The sequence below is a fragment of the Macaca fascicularis genome, chromosome 3 (assembly GCF_037993035.2).
Source record: "Macaca fascicularis isolate 582-1 chromosome 3, T2T-MFA8v1.1".
NCBI lineage: Eukaryota > Metazoa > Chordata > Mammalia > Primates > Cercopithecidae > Macaca > Macaca fascicularis.
In genome coordinates this window covers 123,581,976-123,601,331 of record NC_088377.1, presented here as the reverse complement: position 1 = coordinate 123,601,331, position 19,356 = coordinate 123,581,976, and the positions used below count along the sequence as shown (strand labels likewise).

General features: G+C 36.9%; 1 protein-coding gene across 4 annotated transcripts; it reads left to right on the top strand.

Annotated features, from left to right (window-relative positions):
- The first annotated feature begins 229 nt into the window (after positions 1-229).
- Positions 230-8,558, top strand: TAC1 (tachykinin precursor 1). Of its 4 annotated transcripts, XM_005550147.4 has the most exons (7): positions 230-338; positions 747-878; positions 1,859-1,955; positions 2,377-2,421; positions 2,960-2,983; positions 4,450-4,503; positions 7,966-8,558. In XM_005550147.4, the coding sequence occupies exons 2-7, from the start codon at positions 756-758 to the stop codon at positions 8,010-8,012; spliced, it is 390 nt and encodes a 129-aa protein (XP_005550204.2). In that variant the 5' UTR covers positions 230-338; positions 747-755; the 3' UTR covers positions 8,013-8,558. The 4 variants fall into 4 exon arrangements, with proteins under 4 accessions (XP_005550204.2, XP_005550207.2, XP_045244770.2 ...); XM_005550150.3 differs by lacking the exon at positions 2,377-2,421; XM_045388835.2 differs by lacking the exon at positions 4,450-4,503.
- Positions 8,559-19,356: the final 10,798 nt, after the last annotated feature.

Sequence of the window (19,356 nt, the reverse complement as noted above, 5' to 3'; positions counted from 1 at the left end):
TGGATGGCGAGACCTCGATTTTCCTAAAATTGCGTCATTTAGAACCCAATTGGGTCCAGATGTTATGGGCATCGACGAGTTACCGTCTCGGAAACTCTCAATCACGCAAGCGAAAGGAGAGGAGGCGGCTAATTAAATATTGAGCAGAAAGTCGCGTGGGGAGAATGTCACGTGGGTTTGGAGGCTCGAGGAGGCTGGGATAAATACCGCAAGGCACTCAGCAGGCGAAAGAGCGCGCTCGGACCTCCTCCTTCCCGCAGCCACCGAGAGTGCGGAGCGACCAGCGTGCACTCGGAGGAACCAGAGGAACCCAGCACCCCGCGGGACTGTCAGTCGCAGTAAGTACCCGCGCAGTGCCGGCCGCGGCTGCCCGGGTCACTCCACCCCGCATCTGTCCGAGGTGGCCGCGCTGGGTGCGCCGCTGCGGCGAGGGACAGTGGGGAGACTGGCTTCCCAAACGCCAACGCCCCTCTTTGTCTTCCACCTGCAGAGTTTCCTGGTTTGAAGGTGTGGGTTGGTGGGTTAGAGGGCTGAGGGAGTTGGGATTCAGGGAGAAGAGGGTTGGAGAATCTTTGGGACGCGATTCTCTCGCCTAACGGGTGCAGGTGAGACTTTAGTCCTTGTATTTTTTATCTTAGTTCATCCGTTGTGGGGCTGAAAATTCTGTTGCTCTAACTCTTGGATAACCACCCCTAATAGATATATTATTTCTCTCTTTGGTCTCTTCTCCCACTACCCCTTCCCAGAAATTCAACATGAAAATCCTCGTGGCCTTGGCAGTCTTTTTTCTCGTCACCACTCAGCTGTTTGCAGAAGAAATAGGAGCCAATGACGATCTGAATTACTGGTCCGACTGGTCCGACAGCGACCAGATCAAGGTGAGGCCCCTTCCCAGGACAGCCCGCACCCTTCTTCCTGGGCTCGGGAGCTGTCACCTTCCCACGCAGCAGCACCCTAGTTAACGTGGCAGGCACCGCGACCACGACGAGAGGCAGCGGATGCGTGCGGGAGGATGGAAAGGGGCGCTATTTCCCGGGTTCCTCACGGGATTTTGGCCCACGATTCAAGTTTCTTCCCGAGGGCTGCACCGTCCAGCCCAGGAACTCCCTGCAGCAGGGATGCCCTCCCGGATGAGCCCGAGATCCCCACAAGATCATAAATCTCGTAAGCTTTCATCCCTCAGGAATGGGGATTTCGGGGGCTCCGGTCCAGCTGCACTGCCCTAGCGTCTGGGCACGGGCAGAGGGCGCCTTGGTCGCGGGCAGCAGCGGGCACACGCGTGAGCTGCAGGGGGATTGGAGGGCCGGAGGCTGGAGGGAAGTTAATTTCCTGCCTTCACGTTTGTTTTGCGGACCTGAGGATGTAGCTTGAAGTTTCCCTTTAGAAACTCGTAGGCTACTGGCGCTGGGGAGCGCGCCTCGGGAAAAGGGTGAAAGTCGTCTATAAAACGTTGTCACCCTTTCCCACCGCAGCCCCAGCCCCAGATCACACACACCTGTGTGCATTTAGGGTGGTGAGGAGTCTACAAAGCCGACACCGAGACAAGACAAAGTCAGGTGGCGGCGCGGCAGATGAGGGAAGGTCCCCGGGCTGGGAGGAAAGAACGGAAAGCGCTCGAGGCTTGAAGACGCCGAGCCAGCTGCTAACTCGCCCTGGCAGGCTTGCGGGGGACGGGACGCGGGTTCGGCGAGGAGGGGCGCAGAGAGGGAGCGCCTCGGGAGGTACCCCGCTCAGCCCGAGCGTGGGGAAGGCTGCCTCCGCCCGCCTCGGGGCCGGAGTACAGCGGGAAGGGCTCGGGTTGCTGGGTGCCTCGCTCCGGTTGCCTTACACGCCCTTTGTCCGTGCTTTTGCCCCCCAGGAGGAACTGCCTGAGCCCTTTGAGCATCTTCTGCAGAGAATCGCCCGGAGACCCAAGCCTCAGCAGTTCTTTGGATTAATGGGCAAACGGGATGCTGGTGAGATGGGCGACCGTCCCTAGGTGTCTTGGGCAGCCCGCCCTGTCTGCTCTCTCCTTCTCGGAGTACCCCAGGGTCTCTCGCTCTGAATAAAGATTTCCACTCCAACAGGGGTGTAACCCAGGCGCGACATTGGTCCACACCGCACTAAGGCGCGCACGGGCCCGCAGGGGGAGGGAAAGATCTGGTTCGCATGCCTCACTGTGTTCGAGTGAAGCGCTCCCTTGACTAAAGATCCAAACTGACAAAGGGAAGACACGGGCCTCCAGGGGTAGTACTGCGGTTGATTCAAGTGCATGTGGAACAGGATTTTGTAGCATTCCCTGACATGAGAGTAGATTTGTCTTGGGATAGAAATATTGTTTCCTTGAATTTATCGCACCGTCAGTGGAACATGTAATGACAATTCGTCTCTTGTCAGATTCCTCAATTGAAAAACAAGTGGCCCTGTTAAAGGCTCTTTATGGTAAACATTCCTATAAATCTTTATTTTACTATTGTGTAAAGCACATGTAGGAAAGTGAAATAAAATCTTTTATGGGCTGAAATACAAGATCTAGATGATGCCTGTTTAATAAAGAGATGTATTTGCATACTCTCTCTCGATCTCTCTGTCACTCCCTTGCTGTCACTCTCTCGCTGTCACTCTCTCTCTGTCTCTCTCTGCCACTCTCTCTCTCTTTCTCTCTCTCTCTCAATGGGTGGCCAGTCTTGAAGGTGGGAAATACTACAGTCTTATAGTCAATAAGAGGTCTCAAAAGTCTCATAGTCCTAGGTTTGAATCCCATAGAAGGCACTTAATAAAAATTCCATTTGTTTGTTTAAATATTTAGTTTTTATTATTAATAAGTTGTTTAGCATTTATGGTTCTGCCTTATTCCTCAGGATAATATATAGATAGAAAATGTTACATATTTTGATAATCAAATTATTTTATAAAAGATATAATGTAGCATCTTTAAAAACAAATGTATATGTGTTTGCTAATTTTATCTTTCTTCTAGGACATGGCCAGATCTCTCACAAAAGTAAGTTCAAAATTGTTTTGACATTTATCAAATTTAAATGTAAAATTATATTGAATTTCACTTTATTTATCTTACCTTGTTTTCTGTCATAACCCTAAGGCTTAATATGTTTAATGAAGACAATATAAGAATGGGGGAGATTCGTATTACATCCAGAATATGGTTGTTTAAACCTGTGTTGTTTAGACATATTGTACTTAGCAAAGAGGTGCATTATATTAAAAAAGAAAAAAGAAGTCTTTTAAGTCCCTTAAATTGTTAGTTTTAGATAAGAATTTCAATCCTAGGATTAGAAATCTACCATACACATTTCTTCCCACCCCCCCACCCCCTAAGCTTACTTTCACTGTAAACAAACAAACAAACAAACACAAAACCCCCACAAGCATTTATAGACATCTTCTAACTCATTTTAGTATGCTTGGTCCAATAATGATGTCATTTATTAGGGTCATCCAGCAGCCAATTAAATGGAATGAGTGAGTGAATATGAGTAGAGAATCCACACTAAAAATGAAGATGGGTAGAGATGCAGTTTTTTAATCCCCTAATTGAATGGGAAAACTTGATCAGTAAAATATTTCTTAGGGCAGCAAAGATGGCAAAATTGTGGTACGTGAAGGTCATTAGATTTGTTTCTCAGTTAATGGAACCAGAGTTGACAAGAAGTGGCAAGGGTCTATCTTCATCATATTGTTCACTCATGTACCCTGTCGTGAATTTGGTGCATTGGGTGGCAGAGCAGGCCGCGTTAACGTAGCAGCTGTATTCTCAACCATTGAAATAAAAACCAAGAGAAATTCTGTCACTGGCATTAAACTAGTAACCTTTCCGAAGAGTTCATCTTTGAAAAATAAATAAATAGTATTCATATTTACTTTCTAAGGATTTGACTTTGAAGGGAATTATATATAAAAATTCTATGTAATAAAAAATGTACTCTATTCATGTCAAAACTAATACACTTTTCTGAAAGGAGTATCTTTTAATATCCAATAAAGTAAAAACAGTGACCTTTTAGAAGATTATAATCATCAAGGAATCTGATTTTAATTAAGGTCTACTTGCTGAGAAGTACAACTTATTAATAACACCAGGAAATACGCTTGGATATTTCACTCTCACACAAATGTGAAATTGACTTCCTAAAAAATCAAAGCTAGCTCAAATGACAATATTTTATATAAAATATATTTTAGAACCTTACATAATAGATAAAATATAATATGAATAAAGAGTGCTTGCTAATATTAAATATAGAATTGAGAAAAGTACTTTCATTGTATTGTGTTAGTGTAATCTATAAAACTTTTAAGGAATCTTTATTTCTTCAGTCTCACCAAAACTTTAAGTAGAAAGATATTTATTATACAGACATATATTCAGAAGCTTGCTTTGTTCTAGTTATAATAGTTTGTTTCCTCAAAGATATACATATTAAAATACCCCTAAATGTATTTTTCCAGGGCATAAAACAGATTCCTTTGTTGGACTAATGGGCAAAAGAGCTTTAAATTCTGGTATGTATGAAATCATGACTGAAAATAGACAGTATCTCAAATCTATTTCTATTTTTTTCTAAGACAGTTTTTAAAATATTAAAAAGGAGTAGTAGATACAAAAATGAGTATTATGGTGAAAAAAATTTAATTGTTGTAACCACAAATGGATTTATGGGTAGTTAAGCTAATATTACCACAGTATCTGTCTATTTCTCTCCAATCACCATTCTTACCAGTGTCTGCCCCATTTAATCATTACCCAACCTGAATCTTTGGGTTAGTCCTATATTCTTTCCTGTAGATCTGTTAAATAAGCCTTGTTTAACCTTACTGAACTAAGGGGGAGTGGGGAGTGCAGGGAAGAATGAGGCTAATTTTCACTTATCAAAGTAATTTGAAAGTTTTAAAAGACATTACATCTGGTGATCTTCCAACACAAAAATAAATTCACAAAACAAATTCTTTATACAAATTAATCACTTTTCTGAAGTTGTAGAAATTCAAAATCTAAACATCCTGATGGATGTTGGAGAGGATGTGAGTGACATGGTTTATTCCAGTACTTTCAAAAAGAAACACAATTAAATATCCTTGAGTGTTGTAAATTGGTTCTGGCTATAAACTCCTTAGAGAGAAAGGATGCCACAATTCTCATTTTAATTCTGAACAACTTTTTCATATGATATAAAGGCTGCAGGTTTCCTTCTCTTCAGTTTCCATCTTCTTTGTAAATACCACATATATATATATATATATATATATATATATATCTGAAAACCATTATTAGTTAACTCATTCATCACACTGATTTCAAGGTAAATAAACCCTATATCATTTTAATAGAAGAGATCACTTTTTGTTAAGACCTTATAGCTCTTACCTCCAGGGCATCTTGGAAAAGCTATTCAAATTCTATTTTGCCTTCAGTGAAAATAGAATTAAAATACTAAATATGTAATTAATTAGAAAGTAATCAGCAGCTGTCTTACCCATTTATAATATTTCTAGTTTCTAGACAATCTATAAGATGTGCTGGCTTAATTCTTAATTGTCTGGATCCTAGGAAAAATAATTATCCTAGTGTTTTTTAATGGAGATTTTTTCTTTATTGTGAAATGGGTACAACAAATAAAACCACTTTCTGTGGGGCAAAAGTTAAAACCCACGATGCAAAAGAAAAGTTAACGCAATCTGGGCTACAGCAGAAGCCAGAGAATATATTCATATAATTGAAAAGTTCTAAGCACTTCATAATTGACCTTTTGATACATAATTTCTAATAAATTTGGAATTTGTAGTTCCTGGTGTTGAAGTCCGCAGGACAAGCTATCCCAGTGTTTTTACTGGGTCCCCATTTTCTATTTAGACACTACCTTTGCATTTTCTCACCAGTCATTTTGGGCTGCCGAAGGGTAAGTGAAGTGTAAGAAATTATCAATGTGCCTTAATGAAAAACTTGTAATTGTTTTATTAATATGTATTATCTTCCCACTTTTGGAAATGAAGTATAAATTTAAACCACAATGGCTTTTATTTGTATCAGTACATACTAGTCCTCACTTAACTGTAGTTTTCTTGATAATCATATTAGTCATCAACTTTCCATTTCCAGAACTGATATAGGTTTCAGAACATGCTTAACGTTACAAATAATGTAGATATTGTACAAGTTAGAACAGATTAAATACTATTAAATGTACTTAAAATAATAACATGATTGTAAGTAGTGATAAATAGAATCACTGTAATGAATCAGGATCAATTTATAACTAAATCTTTGTTCCTCCATTTTAGTTAAGAAAATATAAATAGGTGAAAAATGGGCAAACATGTGATCTGATCCACAGTCAATCAGGGATGTTTTTATATACCTCATTGAGGCAAGGTTATCATAGCTTTAATCTACAGCCATCTGATCTTTACCCACTCATGGTCAGGGACCCCTTTGACAATCTGATAAATCTAGATAGATGCCCTTTCCCAGAGAAAACCTCATCAACTCATGCACTCAAAAATTTATATCAGGCTTCAGAGGGTTCAAAGACCAGGTAAGAAACTCTGCTTCCATGTAAGAGGACATTATGTTCCAGCTAAATCACTGCCTGTCTTTAGTTGGTTTACATTAGCTTTCATCTAATTTCTCTGAGGAACAGAGTCATGTTACCTAAAGCTTGTCAGAGACTGAACTTGGGCTATTCATCCTGTTCCTAATATAATCAAACCAGAATGAGAAATAAACTGTTTCCTTCCCTTAAGCCTGTCCAGTGTTGGCTCAGACTATTCTGCCTCACAAGTGCATACTTAATTGATATAAAATATGCAGCTTACTGTTAACCGCACTTAAAGGATAGTTGGGTGTTTAAGACCAGTATTAAAAGCAGGAAGTGATAACACTGGTGCCTTTACCTGCCTTCTCTGTCAACAAACCTTCTCACTGAGGAAACTGTTTAGAGTAGCACCTATTATTCCTACAGATCCTTCACAGATCTTTCCGCTGTTTTTGTTTACATTCAGTATTTTATACAGGCCATACTGAATTTCAAAAAGCATAGTAGTTTCACTATACCATATGTCTAAGTCTATAAGGTATTAGTTAAGATGATGAAAAATATCCCAAAATATCTTGATCACAACAGTCTGATTTTTACCCCTTTGCGGTTACAGATCCCTTTGAAATTATATATAATATAATATAACATATAATTTTGGCATTTTTTTTGTCCAGATAATAAATGTATTTAAGTTATTTGCTAGCTATATGTTAAATACATTTGGAAGCAATAATTAACCCTTCACAGACCATTAAGGTGCTAGTGAAAAGTTAAACAGTATGGTATTTAGATGGCTCAACTGACTTACCTACGGTAAATGGGCTGTTTTTAGTCTTGAGGGCAATCCATCACTGGGAGGTATCCACAAGTGAGGAAGAGACCCCCACACAATTAGATGCCCCTTGAGCAGAGATCAGCAAACTTTTCCTGAAAAGAAACAGATTAGAAATATTTTAGGCTTTGTGAGCCATGTAGTCTCTGTTGCAACTACCCAAATCTGTTCTTTTAGGCCAAAGCAGCCATAGACAATATGTAAATGAATGAGTGTGTCTGTATTCCTGTAAACCCATTTATAAGAACAAATGGTTATTTTAGGCATTGTCCTTTCTATAATTCACTGTGGGTATCTGCCACTGCTTGAGAAAGCTGCTGAGAATCAACACTGCAATATATTGTGGAAATATGCTTTGGGGGCACGAAGTATATGATAAATGATGAAAGAAACTGAGTTCTGTGGTCAGATCATTTCCCATCAGGATAGAGACTGAGGCAGGATTGGAAGATATGCAAATTACATTCTTAGAAATACTTCTGTAAGGGAAAATGTCATTAGGAGTTTAGAATAAATTACTATATGCCCTGAACTTTAGTTGTGTAACTCCCTCAGTGAATTCACTTAAAAAACATTTTATCTCCTCTTTGTTTTCAGTGGCTTATGAAAGGAGTGCAATGCAGAATTATGAAAGAAGACGTTAATAAACTACCTGACGTTATTTATTCAGCTTCATTTGTGTCAATGGGCAAGGAAAGGTAAAATAAGACATACACTATGAGGAATAATTATTTATTTAATAACAGTTGTTTGGGGTTGAAATTTCAAAAAGTGTTTATTTTTCATATTGTGCTAATATGTGTTGTAAACATGTTTTAATTCCAATATGACTCCCTTAAAATAGAAATAAGTGGTTATTTCTCAACAAAGCACAGTGTTCAATGAAATTGTAAAACCTGTCAATGATACAGTCCCTAAAGAAAAAAATCATTGCTTTGAAGCAGTCGTGTCAGCTACTGCGGAAACGGCGGGAAACTCCTGACAGTCTTGTGCTTTTCCTATTTGTTTCCATGGTGAAAATGTACTGAGATTTTGGTATTACACTATATTTGTATCTCTGAAGCATGTTTCATGTTTTGTGACTATATAGAGATGTTTTTAAAAGTTTTAATGTGATTCTAAAGTCTTCATTTCATTGTACGATGTGTTGTGATAGTTAACATTTTAAATAAAAGAAAAAATATCTTGAAGATTTTTGTCACATTCTTTTATTAACATTTGTGTCCAATTAGCAATCTTTCCTTTAATAGGTGAAATATGTTCAAAGCAATTTTGTCTAAAATGCAGTTTCTCTCTCTGTCATGCACTTTTTTTTTTTTTGCTAAATCATTTGTCATGAGATCATTTATGAAGAACACAACTGCATTTTGGATTCCAAAGAGTAAAGGCTAAGTTCTGGTTTTATATGCTTTTGATTCCTTTTTACAAATAGGATAATAATCTATTTCAAAGATATATTTCACTGATTATTTTCTTGTTGAGTAAAACATCAGCTCACTACCATTTCAGCCCTGCTCAGAGCCCAGGTATAAATGCATCAGTGCCTGAGTCTCACTAGAATAAAGATAGCAAATCAAATTCTCACAAAGATTGTTGGAAGATGATACAGAAAGATGAGGTGTTGATAATAGGGCAACACCCTCACAGCAAAAATAACCCCTTTCCAGCATTTCTAAGAAGTGCCTGTGAATTGCTAATACCTATAACACTCTGTCTGACAGAAGCACATGCATCAGGAATAAATACCGAGCATCGAGAGGGAGGCTTGTGCATTTTGATTGATAAATGTCCTTGGAATCATTTTCTGATTGCACAGAGTATGTGAAGTATTGACCAGCAGAAAAACAATGCAGACAAGCACTGTTCAGTGAAGTAAAAAACATGAATGTAGCCTGGACTGGTGACTGTTGGTGAGCAACCATTTGAAGGAGAGAAGAGCTAAAGCATATTTTAACATTTATGTTTTCAATTAAATATTTTTTTAAAAAAACTCCAACTCATATTCCTTAGTACACAATACATCTAAATATGAAAATTATATAATGGTAAGCAAAATGGAGAAAACCAGAGTCATCCCCTAGAGTCCCACTTCCCAACAGCAATGTTTAACATTCCATTGAATAATAATTATAATAAATAATCATTAGCTAAAATTATATATGTACTTAATCACTCAATGACAGAAATATCATTATTATCATTTTACAGATGGGGTTATGAAGCTTAACGAAATGCTGGGATCAGAGATTATAATATAATAGGAGTCAGGATTGGAAATAAACTGAGGGGGAAATAGAGCAAATCACTATCTAACAATGAAATTGATTAAGCAAACATATACTAAAACAACAGAATATACAGTCATTTAAAGTGGCATCATGGTGTATTTAATAATGTGGAACAACATATATGGTATGTTGTTAGACATAAAGCAGTATTTGTTATATATATTTACATATATATCTAGCTTTTCTGCATAGCTGTTGCAACAAGAGGAACAATTTTAGTGGATAAGCACATGGGACTCAGTGTCATACCACTCAGGTTTGAATCTTGGCTCTATCACATTACGAATGGCCTTGTAAAGATGGGCGAGTCCCTTAACTTTTCTTTGCCTTATTTTCCTCATCCGTAAAATTAGAATAACACTAGTACTTACTACATGGCATTCAGCTGATGCATTGTAAAGCTTTGAACACAATCTTTCACACACAGCAAACATCCAGTGAATGTTACCTGTTCCCATTGGAAGCTGCTGTTCAAAATGCCAGTGTGAAAATTAGTTCTACATTTTAACCATAAAACATTTTTATAGGCACTAGACACACTGAACAAGCAACAGCATGGGGTGGTATTTAAATCTTTGCCTCACAAATTAAATCCAGGCTATATCACAAATTCGCGGTGCTTTGTGCTGTTCATTGCCGCACTAGGTAGTCCCCATGGCCCCTTCCCACTCTGAAATTCTATAAATCCCTGTGGTATGATCCCACAGTGCCGCATCAAGACATGCATTGGCGAACCTTCACTCATGCCTGCTTTCCCACTAGGCCCAGAAACCCAGTGGCAACACAAATAGGAAAAGGGACAGAAACTTCAGTTTAAATTTCTGCTCAAAACATTTATTATTACTTTCTCTTTGTGCCATATTTCCTTTAAAGTAAGTTTTCTTCACCTATATTCTTTCTTAAGTATTTTATTCTGTTATGAAACAGCAAAAAGACCAAACTACCTAAAGTTACCTATATACATTATTGCTTTGGTTTTTGTTTATTTTGGTTTTATTTCCGTATTGGTCTGGGCCCAGGATAAAAATAAATGATTTTCAAGTTAATTTGAGATGGGGTTAATAAAGGGACCAGTTACAAAGTTATGGGCAGCATATAGAGAAGCTGGTAATGGTATATGGTTCTACATGCTATGTCCTTGGGAGCAACAGCTACCCCTAAGCCAAAAGGATCAACTTGAGGAAATGAGAGTCCTTATATGCAAAAGGCTGCTTGATGGCAGTGGTCTTCAGTAAAAGAGTGGAGCCAAAACAAGGTGTTCAAGTATGGGTGGGAGGAGGAGAGTGGGGTGGCCAGGGAATAAATATCCCATCCTCATTGCCACCCAGCTGTCTGATCTCCTGTTGGTACCTCCCACTGGGCAAACCCAACTGGAAAACAGAAGAGTAGGAGCCCTTGAATGCTGTCTACACAGGTAAGCAGCACATACAGGGCTCTTGCGCATATGGAGAAAGCTGGCAGGTGCATTGGTGGGGTGGGGCAGGGGAGGAAGAAGGAAGATATTCAACACATGTGCCCTGTTGTCTTGAATCAAAGAGAAATTAATAAGCAGAAATCCAAATAAAGGAAAGCATACAGTAACAAGAAAAGTCCTTCTCTATATCCCCAGGGATATAGTTTCACATGAATCCATCCAGACAGACAAAAATAAGAGTATCTTGTCTCAATTTGAGCATGTGCTGAAATCTCTTCTTCTAACACAAAATAATTATGAATGATTTTTAAGGAAGTTAGTATGTTGGGATTTGTGCAAAACACAGGAAAGATTTTTATTATATCAGAAATTATGTAAATCCCCAGAAAAGAAGCAGAACGGAAGCCACAACAGTAAGTCATAGTCCTAGCAGGAAATTGCAGAGGCTACGGGGGAAGGTGCCAACCCCAGAATAAGGAATTGACCACTGCAGACAACAGACTTGCTAGCAATACTGGATAAGTATTGCAGCCATGAGATAAAGGGACAAAATATTCAAAACTCTTAAGGAAAACAGTGTTTAACCAAACTATCACTTAACAGTGAGGATGAATTTGTGGAAGAAGAAAAGCCAACTAAGAGCTGTTAGCTTAAGCCTTATTAAAACCATTGCAACAGAGAATAGCTCAAAATAGCTGTTCTGCTGAAGAGCAGGTAGTCTAAGGAATTTATATGTTAGATGAGCCAGGGGCAGCAGCTCATGCCTATAATCCCAGTGCTTCGGGAGGCTGAGACGGGAGGACTGCTTGAGGCCAAGAGTTTAAAACCAGCCTGATCTTAGAAAAGCAGGACCCCATTTCTACAAAAAACATAAATGAAACATTAGCTGGGCATGGTGGCACATGCCTGTAGTCCTAGCTATTCAGGGAGCGAGGTGGGAGAATAATTTGAGCCCAGGAGTTTGAGGTTAAGGTGAGCTGTGGTCGTGCTACCATATTTGAGTCTGGGTAACAGAGCAAGACCCTGTTTCTGAAAACAAATGAACAACAACAAAACATATGAATTTACATGTTAGGTTGATGAAGGTCAGTCAATATTTCACTATATCCTGAAAATTGTCCACTGTTCCAATTCAGAGAAGGTATGGGGCTGTATTAATAATGAAACAGGATTCAGGTCCTGCAAGACTGAAGATAAGCTTCTACCAGCTGTTATCCAATTTGGGTCTGGCAGGAAAAGTAAGGAGAAAGAGGTGCTGGCCCAGATCTTACTAGGGTCAGTGAAATAAATTCAGTCATTCACCTTCTTTCACTAATTAAGGGCATTTTCACACATCTAAAACCTCAGAAAGTTTATGCCCACCTTCTTTGAAAAAATTACTAAGGACATATTTCAGCAAGAAAAAAACTAAATCTGGGAGGAAATAATTATAAGAAATATGGTGAGCAAAGTAATTATTTTAAAAATATTGCTAAATTGAAAGGTTATGTATATGTATGTGTGTTAAATAAACAATATAGAAGTAAAATCTGATAAGATGTCAACATGGGAGTTAGCTAGGGGAGAAGGAAGGACAGTATAAAAGGAAATGAATACATGCTAAATTTATTGTGTTACTGAGGAGGCTAGGACATAACCCAGACTTTTTTTTCAAAGAATGTGTAAGTTTCTGTGAGTGAGTTAAAAATATACACAGGTTAAAACTAAAAGAATAGATGAATAAGTAACTATCAAAACAGAAGAAGGAAAATGTTGCAAAGCACAATCTAATCAACAGAAGGAAAGAAAGTTTTTAAAAATCTTGGTTAAAAAAACTAACTAGGCCGGGCACTGTGGCTCACGCCTGTAATCCCAGCACTTTGGGAGGCCGAGGTGGGCGGATCACCTGAGGTCAGGAGTTCAAGACCAGCCTGGCCAACATGGTGAAACCCCGTCTCTAGTAAAAATACAAAATTAGCCGGGGTGTGGTGGGGGGTGCCTGTACTTCCAGCTACTTCAGAGGCTGAGACAGGAGAATTGCTTGAACCCGGGAGGCAGAGGTTGCAGTGAGCTGAGATCATGCCACTGCACTCTAGCCTGGGCAGAAAGAGCAAAACTCCATTTCAAAAAAGCAAACAAACAAACAAAACAAAACCTAACTAAACATTAATATTTGCATAAATATGAGTAGCTTTATTAGACCTACTAAAAGACAGAGATTTCAGGTTGCTAAAAAGATTTAAAAATGTAGCTATTTATTATTTACCAAAAGACAAACCTGAAAAAAAATAGAAAAGTGTTAAAAAATAAAGGGATATTTTAAAAATCTGCCAAATACTAACATAATGATTATATAGCAATTTTACTGTCATATGAGTCAGTAAAAAATTTTCCTGGTAAAAATTCCAGGAAATCAAAAATGATTATGAATATCGATAAAAGGAATAATCTACTAAGAACACATAACAGCTTCAAACCTTTATGAATATGAAGTTAATTCAAAATATATAAAGGAGGCTCGGCACAGTGGCTCACACCTGTAAACCCTGCACTTTGGGAAGCCAGGAAAGAAGGGCTGCCTGAGTCCAGGAGTTTGAGACTAGCCTAGGAAACATAGCAAGATCTCATCTTTACCAGAAAGATTTTTAAAAATTGTATGTGTGTGTATATATATATATACACACACACACACATATATATACATACGCACACACATATTTTTACTGGTAATTGTGAAGAATGCTGCAATGAGCATAGGAATGCAGGTATCTCTTCAATGTACTGATTTTGTTTTTTAAAATACATATATACCCAGAAGTGGGATTGCTGGATCATATAGTAGTTCTGGTTTTAAATTTTTGAGAAATCTCCATATTGTTTTCCATAAGTTGTACTGATCTACATTCCCACCAATAGTGTACAAAGTTTTCCTTTTCTCCACATCCTTGCAACACTTGTATTTTGTCTTTTAGGTAATATAGTCATTCTATTATAAGAAGTGTGTATATATATGCCAATTAAAATATTTTAAAGTATTAAAAATATGTAAATAATAGCTATGAAAAATGTCAGTTTTTCAGTCAAAAAGTAAGCAAGTGCAAGAGGAATTAAATAGACATATAGATAATTAAGACAAATAGACATATGCAATCAAGAATCTTCATCCCTAATGAACCCCAAAAATACTCAAAAAATACTAGCAAGTCAAATTCCACAGCACATTAAAGGAATCATATACCATGGTATTTATCTCTGGCTTGCAAAGATGGTTGAACATATGCAAATCAGTTGATGTGATTTAATAGAATGAACAATAAAAATCATATTATTTCAATAGATGCAGAAAAAGCATTTGACAAATTCAACATTCTTTTATGATTAAAACTCTCAACAAATAACTACAGAAAGAATATACTAATATTCTTTTTGTTATGTTTCTCAACATGATAAAGGCCACACATGACAAGCTTACAGTTAACATTATACTCCATGGTAAAAAGTTGAAAGCTTTCCCTCTAAGATTAGCAACAAAGCAAGGATGCCTACTCTTTCCACTCCTATTCAATATAGTACTGGAAGTCCTAACCAAAGCAATTAAGCAAGAAAAATAAATAAAAAGCATCCAAATTGAAAAGAAAGCAGTAAACTTTTCCCTTTTTGCCAATGACATGACCTTACACATCAAAAACTGTAAAGATTACACCAAAAAAACTCTTGAAACTGATCAATTCCGTAAAGTTGTATAATACAAGACCAGCTATAAAATCAACAGAATTTCTGTACACTAACCACAAACTATCTAAAAAAGAAATCAAGAAAATATTATATATCATAGCATTTTAAAAATACATAAAATATTTGGAAATAAATTTGACCAAGGAGTTTCTACATTGTTTTCTACATTGAAAACTATAAAATATTGATGAAATAAATTGAAGATAAAAATAATAAATGGAAAAATATCTTATTTTCATGGATTAGAAGAATTAATATCATAAAAATGCCTATACTACTCAAAGTTATCTACAGATTTAATGAAATTCCTATTAAAATTCCAATGAGGTTTTACAGAAAGTATTTTTGTTTTTTTTATACTTTAAGTTCTAGGGTACATGTGCACAATGTGCAGGTTTGTTACATATGTATACATGTGCCATGTTGGTGTGCTGCACCCATTAACTCATCATTTACATTAGGTATATCTCCTAATGCTATCCCTCCCCCTCCTCCCTCCCCACAATAGGCTCCAGTGTGTGATGTTCCCCTTCCTGTGTCCAAGTGATCTCATTGTTCAATTCCCACCTATGAGTGAGAACATGCGGTGTTTGGTTTTCTGTTCTTGTGATAGTTTACTGAGAATGAGGGTTTTCAGCTGCATCCATGTCCCTACAAAGGACACAAACTCATCCTTTTTTATGCCTGCATAGTATTCCATGGTATATATGTGCCACATTTTCTTAATCCAGTCTGTCACTGATGGACATTTGGGTTGATTCCAAGTCTTTGCTATTGTGAATAGTGTTGCAATAAACATACGTGTGAATTTGTGTGGCACCACAAAAATCATGAATAGCCAAAGCATCTTGACCAAAAAGAACAAAACTGAAGGCATCACACTACCTGATTTCAAAATATACTACAAACGTATAATAATCAAAACAGCCCAGAACTGGCATAAAAACAGATACAGAGACCAATGGAACAGAATAGAGGGCCCAGAAGAAATCCACACATTTACAGTCAAATAACCTTCAACAAAGGCAGCAAGAAGACACAATGAGGAATGGACATTCTCTTCAATAAGTGGTGTTGGGAAAACTGACTATACACATGCAAAAGAATGAAATTAGACTGGTTTCTTGCATTATCTGTAAAACTCAACTGAAAATAAATTACTTACTCAATTGTAAGGCCTGAAACTATAAAACTACTAAAAGAAAACACAGGGGAAAAACTTGTTTAAATTGGTCTAGGAAATTATATTTTGGATATGACTTCCACAGCTCAGGCAACAAAATCTAAAATGGGCAAATGGGATTGTATCAAACTGAAAAGCTTCTGCACAGCAAAGAAAACAAAAGTGAAGAGACGGCCAACAAAATGGGAGAAAATATTTGCAAATCATACATCTGATAAGGGGTTAATATTCAAAATATATAATGAACCCAAACAACATTATAGCAAGAAAATGAATAACCCAATTTTAAAATGAGCAACAGATGAGAACAGACATTTCTTAAAAGAAAACATACAAATAGACAACAGACATGTAAAAAAAAAAATCCTTAATATCTCTAATCATTAGGGAAATGCAAATAAAAACCACAGTGAACTCTCACCTCACACTTCTTAGAATGGCTATTATAAAAAAGACACAATACAACAAATGTTGCAAGGATGTGGGGAAAAGGAAAACTTTGTACACTATTGGTGGGAATGTAGATTAATACAACTATTATGGAAAACAGTATAGAGATTCCTCAAAAATTTAAAAGCAGAACTACTATATGATCCAGCAATCCCACTTCTGGGTATACATATTTTTAAAAATGAAATCAGTACATTGAAGAGATATCTGCATTCCTATGTTCATTGCAGCATTCTTCACAATTACCAAGATATGGAAATCAAACTAAGCATCCATTGACAGATAAATGGATACAGAAAATGCAGCATACACACACACACACACACACACACACACACACACAATGGAATACTATTCAATCTTTTCAAAGAAGGAAATCTGGTCATTTGTAACAAAATAGATAAACCTGGAAGACATTAAGCTAAGTAAAAAATAAGCCAGGCACAGACAAACGCTAAATGATCTCACTTATCTGTGAGGTTTGAAAAGTCAAGCTCATAGAAGCAGAGAGTAGAATGGTGGTTGCCAGGGGCTGGGGGAAGGGAAGAGGAATGTGAAAATGTCAGTCAAAGGGTAAAAAAGTTTCAGTTAGACAGGATGAGTAAGTTCTGAAGCATTGAGCTTGCACAGCATGGTGGCTACAGTTAATAATAACATATTGCATATTGAAAACTGCTAAAAATATAGATCTTAAACTTTCTTATCTCACACACACACAAAAGTTTGTGAGGTAGACATATGTTAATTAGCTTGATTTCATGATTTTGCAAGGTATGCACGTATCAAAACATCAAGTTGTATACCATACTTATATCCAATCTTTATTTGTCAATAATACCTTAATAAAACTGAGGAAGAAGAATCTTCACCAAATAGACATACTTTAAAATATATATGTGGAATTTTCAGATAATTGAACAATAGGACAAAAAATGAAAGAAATAATTTTAAAGAGATAAATTTTGGAAAGCTATTAAAAAAAAGGAGATAAGGTAAAACTTGACATTGACCAAAAACATAGCTATAGATACACAAGAGTTGGAAAAATGTTTAAGATACTGCTATACAAAATTCTACACCAATGAATGTGTGAAAGTATAATTTTTTGTTATTAGAAAGTATTATTGTTCAAAATTAGAGTATTAAAATAGCCCAATGACAATGAAAGTATTTATAGCTACACTCATTAACTACACCTCCTAACCCACACTGACATCTAAAAGTAGCCCAGATCATTTAATAGACAATTCCAACTAAAATTCTAAGAATGAAAGTAATGAACATTTTCTATCTTTAATAACTGCTTCAGAAAAAGGAAAATAAGGGCAAGTTAACTCCCCAACACATTTAATGAGGTCAGTCTAAACCTAAAAGAAACTACTGAACTCATTTAATAAGATTAGCTTAACCCTGATATACCACCAAAGGAAGGACTCTAGAACAGAAAATTGTAGGCCATCCCCACTTGTGACCATAGAAACAAAAAATAGAAATAACAAATCTATGTATATGCTATTATATATGCTATGTAAACAATGTATAACATATTTTATATGTACATATAATATACTTACATGTTACATGTTATAAAATAGTACACACAAAAAAAGATTAAATAAGGCTTTCCCAGAGATGCAACATTAGAAAGCTTATCATTGTAATGTACCTTGGTAACATACTAAAGGTGAAGGTGGGTCTCAAAGCTCTCTCCCAGCTTTGGAGATATTGACGAGCTGATCCTAAAATTCTTGTAATAAACCAAGTGATCCACAACAGCCAAAACAATTTTGAAAAAGAACAAACTTGGAGGACTCATATTTATCAATGTCAAAACTTACTACCAAGCTGCAATAATCAAGACAGTACAGCTCTGGTATAAGGTTAATCATATAGATTGTTGCAATCAAATTGAGAATCAGTAATAAAACTGCATATTTATGGTTAACTAATTTTTAGCAAATGTGCTCAAGCAGTCAATGGTGGAAAGAATAGTCTTCTTCTTTAGTGGTACTGGGATAGCTAGATATCCACATGTGAAGGAATGATGGAGGATTCCTTCCTCATACCATATACAAAAATTAACTCCAGTGGATTACAGTCCTTCAGTATGACCTAAAACTATAAAACACAGGAGTAAATCTTTGCAGCTTGGGTTAGCAAAGCATTCATAGATATGACACCAAAAGCAAAAATTAGATAAATTTTTCTAAACCTTACCAAAGTTAAAAACTTTTCTGTGTCGAAGGTCACTATCAAGAAGGTGAAAAGACAACCCATAGAATAGGAGAAAGTATTTGAAAATCACATATCTGATAAGGGACAAATATGGGCAAATATTTAAACAGGGATTTCTCCAAAGAATGACCAATACACACATGAAAAGTTGCTCAACATCATTAACCCTTGGGGAAAGGTAAACCAAACTCACAATGAGATGCCACTTCACCCACACTAAGGTGGCTTTAATACAAAAGACAGATAACAACAAGTGTTGGTAAAAATGTAGAAAAATTGGGAACTGCCTACATTGCATTTGGGAATACATAATTGTGCAGTCACTTTGGAAAACAGTTTGCAGTTCCTCAAAATGTTTAAACATAAGAGTTACCACATGACCCAGAAATTTCCTTTCTAGGTATATAACCAAGAGAAATGAGAACATATGTCTACACAAAAACCTGTACAAGAATGTTCATAGCAGTATTATTCGTATAGCAAAAAAGTGAAAACAACCCAAATGTCCATAAACTGATGAATGAATAAGCAAAATTCAGTACATCCATATGATAGAATACCATCCTGCAATAAAAATAAATGAAATACTGATAAATGCTGCAACATAGATAAACTTTGAAAATGTTTTGCTAGGTGAAAGAAGCCAGTCAAGAAAGAGTACATATTTTATTATTCCACTTATACAAAATGTCCACAACAGGCAA